Source organism: Zonotrichia leucophrys, chromosome 2 (genome assembly GCF_028769735.1).
Source record: "Zonotrichia leucophrys gambelii isolate GWCS_2022_RI chromosome 2, RI_Zleu_2.0, whole genome shotgun sequence".
Taxonomy (NCBI): Eukaryota; Metazoa; Chordata; class Aves; order Passeriformes; family Passerellidae; genus Zonotrichia; species Zonotrichia leucophrys.
The window spans coordinates 5,345,138-5,357,144 of NC_088171.1; the positions used below are offsets into that span (position 1 = coordinate 5,345,138).

At 44.7% G+C, this 12,007-nt stretch overlaps 1 protein-coding gene across 1 annotated transcript in view; it reads left to right on the forward strand.

Annotated features, from left to right (window-relative positions):
• The window catches only part of OXSR1 (oxidative stress responsive kinase 1), an 87,889-nt gene that overhangs the window by 14,503 nt on the left and 61,379 nt on the right, over window positions 1-12,007 (forward strand). The window contains exon 2 of the mRNA XM_064703844.1: window positions 4,613-4,725. Coding sequence (XP_064559914.1) covers window positions 4,613-4,725 — 113 coding nt within the window. The remainder of the gene's footprint in view (window positions 1-4,612; window positions 4,726-12,007) is intronic.

Genomic DNA, 12,007 nt, shown 5'->3' on the forward strand with positions numbered 1-12,007 from the left:
GGGAAACTTTCACATCTCTGAGGGTGCCTGAAGTAAATTTAAAGCTGGGGCAACACTGTGTTGTGAGTCTTCCTACCATGTAACTACTTCAAAGTGCTGTTGCACGTGGTAGGAGAACACTATCCTGCAGCCAGGATTTGATGCTGGTCTTGTGACTGTTTGGCATGACTGTTCATTGCTTAAGCAGATCTCTCTGCCAAGAGGATCTCTGGCTTCAGTTGCATTTGCCTGGGGAGAGGCATCGGTGCAATTCATCCCAGTCTTACTGGGAGAGCTGCAATGTCCTTACCTGGCTGCAGAGATTCAGTGAAATTGGAGACAAAGTGTGTAGGGACGTGCTGTGTCCTCTGGTCAGTCCCCTGTCTTTCCATTCCTCCAATTAGCCTTGAAATAATTGGTTTGCATTAACTTCAGCTGAGATCTCAGCAGGTTTGTCTTTATTTTCAAAAATGGAAGCTTCATGTAAATTGTGGAAGTGTAGAAGAGATGGTATCCAGCCTCCTTTGAAAGCTGGTGCTGGGCTTTCATGGGGAGTGTGTCTCAAGTGCAGGAGTTCAGGCTGGAGCTGTGGATGCTGAAGGTACAGGCACCATGGATCCAGAGGAGACAACCTGGAAAATCAGGCTTCAGTAACTGAGTGCTTGGGGACGTTTTTATTTGGGTTATTTTAATCCTTTCAGAGGTTGGTTTTATTTCAGAAAGAGCCATTTAATCGTAGAAACATGAAAGAAGCAGGGGTTACAAGGGGTATGTTTCCCTCTTAAGGCGGTGTTTTCTAAAGTAGGTCGTGACCCTCTTATGCAGGAATTTTGCAGCTGCTATCCTAAGGGTTGGAACTATATCTGAGAGCCTTACAGAGGCAAAAGCAGGGGGTATTAAGCAGATCTTAATGCCCATTTGGGGTCTCCTTCCTCCCCATCATCCTTCAACAAAATGATCTCCTGCTTTTCAGGAATAAAGCAGCAAGCATTTGGCTGTGCCCGCTTTTCATTGTTTTGCTAAGCCCTTCTGTTGGGAGAGATTAACCAGGGAGCAAATTTTCTCCGAAAGAGGCAGAGCCTCAGCCCTGACCTTGATCAGTGTCTGAGCTGGGAGTGAGTGGGAGCCCAGCACAGGAACTTTAATTAACCCTGTGCTGCCCACGGCATCGGGACTGCTGGGAGAGTTGGTTTGTCCAGGTTGTGCTACCCTGGCACAAACTGCCCTTGGGCTTTTTCCTGTCCACAGCAGCCCAGGAAATCTCTTCTCTTCCTGCTGTTGCCCACATATTTGTTACCTGCTCCTAAACTTTACATAACTTCCTCAACGAGCTTTTCTTTTTCTCTCTGTTGGTGTCATCTCTCCCTATGCTTGTTTTCACTTAGCAATGTGTTCAGCATCCTTGCTGCAGCTTCTCTCCTTTCTTTCTCTTGCCACCCTGGCATTTAACAAACAAACTGTGGCTGCAAAGCCTGAAGTGCCCACGTTGCCATGTTTCCTGAACTCTCCAGAGAAGCATGGGAAGCAGGCTTTGTTTGGTCCCAGAAGCTGCTGCTGCCACCAAAGAGCAGCTTGCTTGTGGCACATCGTGCTGCAGCTTGGCTTAATCCTCACTTGATAGGCTTTTGAGATTTCATTGTTTCTCTGTAATTAGTGCTACAGAGGAGCTGAAAGAAATGACGAATTAGCAGGAGAGGGGGGAGCGGGGAGAGCAGGTGGTGATCGAACTAAAGAGAGCTGCCAGAAAAGTAGGAGCAGCAGGGAATTAAATGGGAGGAGTCTCGAGTTCAGATGATTCCCTGCCATGTGCCCAGAAGGATTTAGTTTGGGATTTCATTACTGTTCAAATAATGCCATCCACTCCTAACAGATCGGGTCCCTCTAGGCTGGGGCATTGTCCAGCACTTAGTGAAAAGCAGTTTTTGCCCTGAAGTCCTACTGAGCATTGATCCCCTGGACTCAAGGACTGGAAAGGAGCTTGAGTGGTCCTGCTTTTAATTAGGCTGCATCTATTGTTTCTGGTAGTAACATCCTAAAAGAATAAAACACAAAGCTATTCTTTGTGTGGTGACTTCTTTAAAGCCCTGCACTTCATCTTGTGAAGGACTTGGTTCCCAGTAATGATGTTGCATCTGGATTGTAAGAAGCACCTCTGCCAGTTGTGCTTACACAAACTGGGTTTAACTGGCACAGAAATCCTGGGATGTCATGCTGTGGGGGGAAGCAGGAGTGTGGTGACACCATTGAGTGTCTGAGATATCCAGAAAGAGTCTTTGAACACTGTGCTTCTGAGGACAGGTAGCTTTAGAGGTATAAATACACACTGAGAATCCAGCTGGGGAGTGAAAAGGGTTGTGTGACAAGACAGTCCTCTGAGGGGCACAGTCATAGACTCCTCCAGCATCTGGCTTGTGTTTTCAGCCTCTATTACTATGCACTAAGACATCCAAAGAGAGAAATCATAATACTGGCACTTTGGATGTGTCAGCAGCAACATTTCTTCTGGGATCTAACTCTTTCCAAAGAACTGATACAGTGTTTGTTTTTTGTTCTGACTCCCAAAAGGCCATTGCTGTGGGGAGACCAGCAATGCTGGGAAGTGCAAACTCACTCCTGCCTCGTGTCACCACTTCTGTGTGTGTTGCTCTCTTTGTCTTGAGCCCTTGTGTTTTTACTTTTTCCCCCCTTTGAAGAAGCAGCAGAAACAAAGCCAGAGAAGCAGCTACTGAGGGGAGAGGAGTAGGTCAGGGCCACCCAGGATTCCAGTGAGTGGGAATTCATTTGTGCTGGGACTGCTGCTTCCCTGCTGGATTCCTGCACCTGCTGGGCACAGTGACTACAGGGAGTGCATTTGGAGGTTTGTTTTTGGGGTGTTTGTCCTGTGCTTAATGTTGTGTATTTCAGCCCTGCTCCTGGCAGTCTGACCAAACTCTGCTGTCAAAACCTCCCCTCCTTGCTCTTTCTGAGCACTTTCTGTTAAATATCTGCACAGACCTCTCCATCATCTGTTATTTGCTCTAGAACCTGCTTACAGCCCTCCAACTTTGTTTTCAAAGCTCTTTGTAAATATTCTTGCTGTTATTGCTGTCCTTTTCCTAATAACTTTGTTTTGCCTTGTGCTGTAAATAGTCTCTGAAAAACAATATGTGTGCAAGTAATAAATGGCCTCAGTCTTGAACTTCTTAAAAACCCATTTGCTTTGGGAAATAATAAAGCTTTAGCAACATTAGCATTCTGTGTTCTGCACACTTCTGCCATTAAAATGTAAACTCCTGAGTACAGGGAGTCCTGGCAAGCTGATGCTGCTGGCCAGGGTGCTCTGGCCCTGCCATATAAAGTGAAGTCAAAGTCCTGCAGCTCCCACTGCAGCAGGTGCTGGTTGAAGATTAGAGGAGCAGAGTCCCACAGTTCAGGGCTTTTCCATTTATTGACTCAGAATGGAGCAGTTTTCCTCTGCCTTTCAGGGTTGAGTTTCTAACTCTTTCCCTCACCTGGAACTTGGTGTGAGAAGACTTTTGATGGTGACTCTAGGGATCTTCAGCAGCCTTTGTTTGAAAATGAAAGTTTTTGCTCCCAGTTCATGTGAATGTACTAGAAAAAAAAAAATCACAGAGCTTGCAAAAATGTGCTTTACCTGAATTGCAGAATCTGGAAGTAGTTTTTATAGTGTTAAAAATAGGCAAATCTGCTAAAATAGGTGTGTTACACCAAAGTGCAGAATAGTTGTTTTTATTTCTCTTTATTTTTATTATCATTTTCCAGGTATTTGCAATATGAGCATTTGAGCTGTTTTCCACATTTCTACCCCAATTTTATTACAGTGGATTTACTCCTTTGCAGTGAAGTGTGTAAATGTGGGGAACCATGAAGAAGGTAGAAAATAAAACAACAAGGTGTCCTGTTGATGAAAGGTGAATGTTGCAACAGCTTCTGGAAGCCAACAAAAATGAACTTAATGTGAAATAGATTTTAAGTCTCACTATTGGGAACTCCCTTGCACGTCAGAGGATATGATGGTGCTGGGTACTTTAAATCCAGAACTCCCTACTTGTAGCAGTTTGAGGGGCTGTATGTTCAAATGTGCTATTTTTTCCCTATTGGAATTTAAATGTTCTGGGGCTGTGGTTTTCAACCCAGAAACAGAGGCAGTGTGAGAGCTGGAGCTGAACCTGTTTGAATGGAACCCACCTCGTGTCTTTGCATAAAATGAGGAGAGATCAGAACAGCAGTCAGTGCATAAAAATATTTGAAAAATCTCATTAGTGTTGGTAGCAAAGAGTGGCTTGTTCTGACACTTTGGGTGAGCACATCAGGTTAGAAGTCTGTATGACCTCAGTGACATATCTTTAAAAGTCCATGAGTAGAATCACTCTTTTAGAAGGAAGCTGGAGTCTGGGGAGGGGTTTTGGGCTGCAGAGCTGTAATGATCCCTGGAAGGGACCATAAAGATCCGCTTGTTTTCCTTCACGTGGTGGCTGAGCCAGCCCAGGGAGCTGCACAGTGGGGATGCCTGGAGTGCTCTCACTGCTTTTCACCTGGCTCTGCTGTCTGTGCTATACTCAGGGTTTTGTTTGGCCTCCCTCCCTTGGTGCTGCAGTGTGTGAGGTGTTGGTAACTCTCTGTCTCCCCCCAGGCAGCGGAGCCACTGCCGTGGTCCAGGCCGCTTTCTGCGCTCCCAAGAAGGAGAAGGTGGCCATCAAACGGATCAATCTGGAGAAGTGTCAGACGAGCATGGATGAACTCCTGGTATGCAATCACAATTGTCTGGGGGTTGTGTTCCAGTTATTTCTCTTTGCCAAGTGTCTTAAAGAAAGTGTCACTCTCTTGAAGTGGGGTGAAGGTGAGGGAACTCGACTGACTTCATTAGGGGCAGCTCAGTTGTCCTGGTTGTGGGACATGGTACTTAAAATGTTAAAAAGATCAACTGTTGCAAAACTTCAGACTGTTTGTTTAGAGCTCAGCACTTTGTATAATCCCTTTGTTTTGAACTGAGTTAATGTGCAAGTGTGAAGCTCTGCTGTACCCACAAGAGCCCTGAGGTTTGAGGGGGATCCAGAGCTACATGCTTTCAGAACATTTAAAATTGAAGGAAATGGCTTTGCTTTCTTTTCCTTTCCTGTAGTTCTTTACATTTTTTCCCATTCACCTATAAAGAGAAAAGCTGAATGAATTAGCTGTTGTTCCTAATCTCTTTCTGGTACTGATGCCAGCTAAAGGGATCACTGACATACTGCAAGCTGCCATATGGAAATCCCCATAATTCTGAGTTCAGGAAAGGAGACAGAGTCCTTTGGAGCTGCAGTGCTGTAATTTTCTGCTGCTCTGTGTCTCTTTCCTCAAGGTTGTCTCAATGAAAAACTGAATTTTGCAGTAGCTGTGGTAACTGAAATTTCCCTTTTCTCATCTGGCTCCTGTGTTGATGGGTTTGGTTTTCTTCTCTTTGTGTGTGAGCTGGTGCCTCTGTAGTGCAGTGGTTCTCTCATTCACCTCACATCTGGAAGGTCTCTGAATTTAAACAAGGCAGACACAGATTCCTGTGAACACTGAGGTGTCTCCACTAGAATGAGAGAGATCACTGGGGCAAAATTTTGCACAGTAAATACTGGCATTATGGAGATGAGGCCTGGTACCATCTTTTCTTCTGAAGCACCTCTCTAGGATTTTTATAATCCTGCCTTGTCTTTCTGTCCCCCCTCGACAGCTGCTGCAGTTTACCTCAGGCACTTGTTTTGGTGCTTGCAATTAAAAGGTAGAACAGAAACAGAATTTGGGAGTCCTGCTACCTCTGCACTTGTACAATCTTCAGCAAATCCCAGTTCCAATTTTCATCTAGCATCTGATGGTATTTTTGTTGTTAGGGAGTGTGCAAATCTGCCCTGGTTGAGAGGAAGGGCCCCATTCAGGCTGCCAGTGCTCCTGAGCAGGGCTCTGTGTGGGCCTGTGTTCAAATCCTCTTATGGCTCATGCTGGTGTAGGAGTTGAAGATCTCTTCTCACAGTTGGTCTTTTTGTCCTTATACCAACCCTTGGTGTCCTTTGCAAGCCTTTTGTGTGTCTTGCCCATACTGCCCTGCCTCAGGGGTGTTCCTGAGTGCATTGTCAGGGTGTAGTAACTGAGACTGGGATTCTTGGAGTAATTGCCAATTCTGACTAAAAACATCAGGTTCAGAAAGAGACACTGCAGAGACTTGATGTGTAATTTTAGATAAGTACTTCTAATTGCACATTTTAAGTCTTGGCTGACCCATTCCTCACAATGATTTTTCCTGTTATGGGTGGGTCTGCAATGTATTGCTGTTGTCAGCTCTCCAGAGCTTCCACTTTTGTGACTGGATCTGGTGTGAGTCCTTCTGTGGGTTAAGTGTGCAGCTGTCAGTGTTCTTGAATTTAAAAGTCATGGAGGGATGGAGGAGCACCAAGATGGTTCTGAGCTGTAGCAGCTTCCAGGGGCAGGGGTTGCTGAGGTGGTTGTGTTGTGTGAAAAAGTGTTTTCCCTGCTTTGTTCTGAATTTGTCAGTCTGTTGATCACCAGTGTTTCTCAGTGCAAGAGCCAAAAGAATGGAAGTTCCTGATTTCCCAGCTCTGTGTGCTTCACTTCTTTTTATCTTGTTTCCCTATCTGCTTCTACCCTAAAATAAATATTCTCATATTTTAGTCTTGTCTCCCTTCATGGTAGTTTTCCCAATTAGTTTAATTAACTTTTCTGAGCAACAACTTTGTATTGCAGGATTGTGCCTTCCCCACAAAAACCCCCCAAAGTTAACTGTAGGTACTTGCAGGTTACAGTTGTTGTAAGAAGCAAATACAAAGACAGATATGATGAGTTCACACTGGGATATCTTGTGCCCCTGCCTTGCTTTCTCCTCTCCCCCAGTGCAGTTAAAATCACAAACTGGGGCTTTCATGGGGCTCCTGTGGCTCTGAAGGCATTTGGGCACAGCAGCCAGCTTATGGTGAGCTCTGCTTTCCTGCCTGGGGTCAGGTGAGGGCTCTCACTGCTCCCACTCATTGGGCAGTGTGGTAGTAAAGGGAAAATTGTGCTTAAATTACTTTATAATTATTTTTCTACAGTGCCTCACACTCCTAGATTTCTCTGTTGAAGCAAGCTTCCTTATTCCCAGAGCTGCATAGCCAAGAGGGTAGAACTGCTTGGGAGAGGGTAGGGAGACCAGCAAACCATGCTGCCATCCTTAAAAAGGTGATTTGGTTCTTGTACACCTCTTTTAGTGTCTGTGCTGCTTAGTGGTTTGCACTTGTAGTTCTTGGGATGGAGGAGAAGAGAAAGAAACACTTACTCTGCATTTCCCACTCCAAACTAACCTATCACCAGCTGGATGGATGAGTGGCCTTGAGCTTCCTTTAAGCCTTGCAGGTGTCCCAAGGCCAGGAAATCTGGGATCACATCCTTGCTTTGGAGATGCTGTGCTTAGACTAAGTGCTGTGACTTGGCTCATTAAAGGTATTGATCTTGATCCTTTTATCTCAATATACATTTGAGCTGTGTGGGTGGTCAGGAATAAACTGCACACTTTGCATATACTGTATGACATTCCAGGTTAATGCACTAAATTTATTTATTGCTCTGGGTATGGAAAATGCAGGAAGGGCCAGCTTTGTTGAATCATGAGCAGGCCAAGTGAAGGGCAAATTGCTGTAAAGAATGTAGACAGCAGGAGTAATGCTGTGCAGAGTTGTGCCTCCTTCTAACCCAGCTACTGAATTAGGTGATGTTTGTCAGGAATTTATTTCCCTGCCTCATTTTCAGCTTTTTTCCTGTACATTTCTGAATGCTCACAAATCTCTCCCAGCCTGCCTGTGGGATTCAGCTGACAGAAAAGCACAATGTAGCTTATGGGGATTCTTGCTCAGGGTGTGACTGGGAGTGGAGTGCAGGGAGAGGTGGTCAAATACAAATATATGTATTGTTGTCTACAAATGGTCTTGGACTTTTTCATTTTTGATTATTGCTGAAGTTCCACTTTTTATTTGTCTTGCAACCCACAGTAGTTAACAACCACACTGGTGTGGGTTTGCAAACAGTCTGCTTGCTCATGTGTTGTGTTTCACAGCTGCACACCATTCAGAGCTGTGTTTTGCTCTCTTTTCCATTGTGGGATGCTGGTTGCCAATCCTTCAAACAGTGGTGTAACATCTGCCTCAAAATAACCACGCTTCCAACCTTTTCTTGTTTTAAAGAATTACTGATCTGAAAGGCCTTAAATCCCCCCTCTGTCCTACAAACTCTACTTCATTTTCATGTAATTAAAGCTGAGTTTTCCTTCATCCAGATGGAGACTTTTCTCTCCATGAGTAGCAGATGACGTGGCTTGTCAGCTTAGCAGCTACCAGCAATGTTGAACAGCAGAGAGGGAAACAGAAGCTATGGGATATTTCACATTGGGCTTTCCCAGCTAGGGAAAATGCTGCCTGTTTATTCCCTAGGATGATTCAACAGGAGACAGGCTCAGGAAAGAGCATGGCAGATGTGGTGTTGCTGTTCCTAGAAAGATTGCAGATTCTCCCTGCTCCACAGACTGATTGCCCTGGGCCTGGCAGGCTGCACACAGGAGGGGAAGGTGCTGCTCTTTCAGTGCTGTGGCCAGAGGGCAGCTGAGGAGGCTGAGGGAACAAATTGAGCTGCAGTTAAACAGAAATGTCCTTTAGAATTTCATGGAAATAACCCAGGGACCTTGCTGCCAATAGCATGGAGATCAAACATTGCGTGAGATTAAATAAATCAACCTATAGTTGAGAAGGTTAAATTAGATAGGATTTAAAAAAGGGATTATGAACTCCCCTGGTTTAAATCATAAGCCAACTGTTAACTGCCCAGGCTTAGTCAGAAGTCTACCCTCTGGGCAGATAATGGTGTAACTGCTTTTTATAGGGTTTTTACACCTTCTTTTGAAGACTTGGACAGGATATTGAGCTGCCTTTGATCTGATGGAGCACTTCCTACAAGTGGTTTAACCAGACTATAAGGTTGTTGGGGACAAAGCAGCAGATTGCTGTGGAAGTAGTACAGATGTTTCATCCATGCCTGTCATCTGATGGGAATTGCCATTATAATTCCATTTCCAGGCCTGAGACCTTCATGCTTGCTCCAGGGAAAAGAAAGTGCCCAAGTGTCAGTGCCAGGGAATCTGATAAATGACATGTGGTTTCTGCATGGTTATTTGATCTGCTGAGTTCCTTGCATGTTGGGATTGCAGCTTAAGACTTAAACCTGTGCTGGGTACAGCTTGGCTGTATTGTTTATCAAAGCAGCAACAACAGAAGTCTTAATTACTGGACTGGTTTAGGTTTTGTTTTGTTTTTTTTTGTGTAAAGTTCACTATGAACGTCAGAATTAATGGTGGGTGAAATCCTGACCATCCTTCTCTTGGAGTGGGTGAGCATGAGATGGTGCATGTAAAGAATTTCAGAGAGTTTGCAGCTGTCTGTGGGCACTAATCCCACTGAAAGCATTGCTGAGCTGTGAGCTCTGGTATTGATCTGAACAGCTGGAAGGATCAGTGATGGGTTAGCTGGGATGTGGGCAAAGCTGGCTGGCTTGTGTCTGTGAGAGGAGGCAGCCACTCACCCGTCTGCTTTTGGGCTGAAACCAACAAAAAACGGCCATGTAGGAATTGCTGCACCCCAGCAGTTCAGGAGCACCTGCTTCCTTCAGTACATTGTCACTAATGATGAAGACTTTGAAAGAAGGAATGACTGAATGAGGCTGAAGAGCAGCCATTAAAATGGACAACTGCTGAATGACTTGCCATGGCACTATTTTGTTCCCATCTCTGAAGATTACTTAATGGATGAACTGGGTTTATCCCTTTCAGAATTGTTTCTTTTCCACTGTTGTTCTAGGGCTAATCTAACCCCTCTTCCCTCATGCCAGTTTAGCTCCTGTAGCACTGAAGGCAAGGAGTTGAACTGGATAATCCAAGGAGTGGGAGCTGAATCAGAATCTCTGATTTTGTGCTTTTCCCCACCTTTTAAAAAAATATCTATTGAGTTAATTTTGATAGAAGAACATGTTTGGGTTTGGTTTTTATTTTTAGTTATGTTGCCACCTGAAAAGGCAAATGAATTATTATTGTCAGCTTTACAACATTTTAGCTAAACTGTTAAAGTTTCACTTGGAGCAGAATGTGAATGGTTATGGCTGCCTATAGGACTGCAGCTCTAAACCCTGCTTTAAAAGGATGAAGAGCAGCTTTAATGCCTTATCTCCCAGCTGAAATCTCATGGCATAAAATCTTGAAGCATTGGTGCTTTCAAGGGGTGATCACATCTGACCTGCTTTGATTTCTGCTCCAGCCATGCTTTCCCTCCCCATTTCTCCTATGGCTGTGATTCCCCTCAAACAGAGTAACCATGCTGGCAGCCCTCTGGGCTCCTCTGAAGTTGCAGGTAGCCACATGAAAGCACTCTGCTGCTCTGCTATCTCTCTGGAGTTCATGTCAACATGTAGGAAGTAAAACTAAATAAAGCATAATTTTAATCCTGGTAGTTGAGAGCAAGTGCCTCTGAAGCAAGCCTCAGGGGCAGATAAACACAGAGTAAAAGGTGGTGATGTGAAAAGAAAATACCATTAAGAAACTTGAGCTGGTAACTAAAACACAGCCTTACCTGCTCCTATTAATTCAAACTTCAATTGTGTGTCACTGGGCAAATAAACCCTCATCCAAAATAGCTGATCTCCAGAAGTATGTCTGACTTACAGGAGACTAATAGGTTGCTTATGATTCTAGATTATACTTCAGTGCACTTTTATGACTGTTTTGCAAGCCTTGAAATGTTTCTTTTATTGCCTGAAAACATTTGTCAGAACCCTTAATGGAAGCCATGGAGGCATTTAGAGCTAATCCCAGTCTATTTGCTTTTGGTATTTGACAATACAGATATTAAAAATATCTCACCCAGGGTGAGCATGTAACCATTTCCAAACCATTGCCTGTGTCTAGACTTGTTTTTGTCGGGAATTCATTCTCCATAGCTGAGCAGAAAGCAGAGGAATTTCTGGGAATTGGCAGCAGGGCTGTCTCTCATCACTGAGGCCATGGAGGGTGAGGCTGTTGGGTGGGAGAGCTGCTCATCACCCCCTGCATCTGTGGGTGCCTTGGGGTCTGCACCAAGTGACCATGGCTGCTGGCAGACAGGCAATAGAGCAGCCTGAATAAATTATGGAAATCACTGAGATTTTTATTTGCAGTCTTCCAATGTAGTGTTGATGCTGAGGAAAATATGGGAAGCACAGTTGTAGCTCTGTTAGTTGGGGCTAGCAATCTTATTAGGGAGGTGGGAAGGGAAACCTTTACCTGCTGTGACTTTGTTGAGTTTGAAGAGCAGCAAACTCTCCCAAAAGCTTTGGCAATGGTATTAAAGCTGAGCTTACTGTACAAAATTGCTGTTTTGCTGCATTTTATCCCTTCCTACTCTGCTTTTGAGCAGAGCTGCCCAGTGATCCCTGAGTGGGATCCCTGCTTTAGCTGCAGCCCTCAGCCCCTGCACTGGCCCTGCTGCTGCAGGCTGTGGCTGTGTGATAGGATTGGCTTGGGTTCAGTTATGCAGGAAGCATTTTAACCACAAACCCCTGTGATTTGCCACCATCACTTTAAACAGTTGGATGGGCTGAGCTTTCAGGATGTTGGTGCCTTCTTTGGGGGAGAGCAGGAACAAGCTTTGATGTAGCCAGTGTGAGATGAGCCTGGAAAATGCTGAAAATGAAATGGGGGTTTGGGGGTGGGAGGGAAACTCTGCCTGCCTGCTGCTCCCTCTGATTGGTAATAATGTAAAACCACTGAAAATCGTGGGCTGTGATGCAATTAATTATTCAGAGCTGTGCTACTCTGTGAGAGAAATGGATTAATCTGCCTGTATTATACATCCACTGGCTGACAGAGGTGTTTAATTGCACAGATCAGGTTTGTGATTATTTATTTTCCCTCTTTGTGCTTTGGTGCACATGACAGACTTCAGCTAATTTTTTTTAGCTGTGTTTCCCAGCCCAGGAAGAAGATTGTGGTAAGTGAATG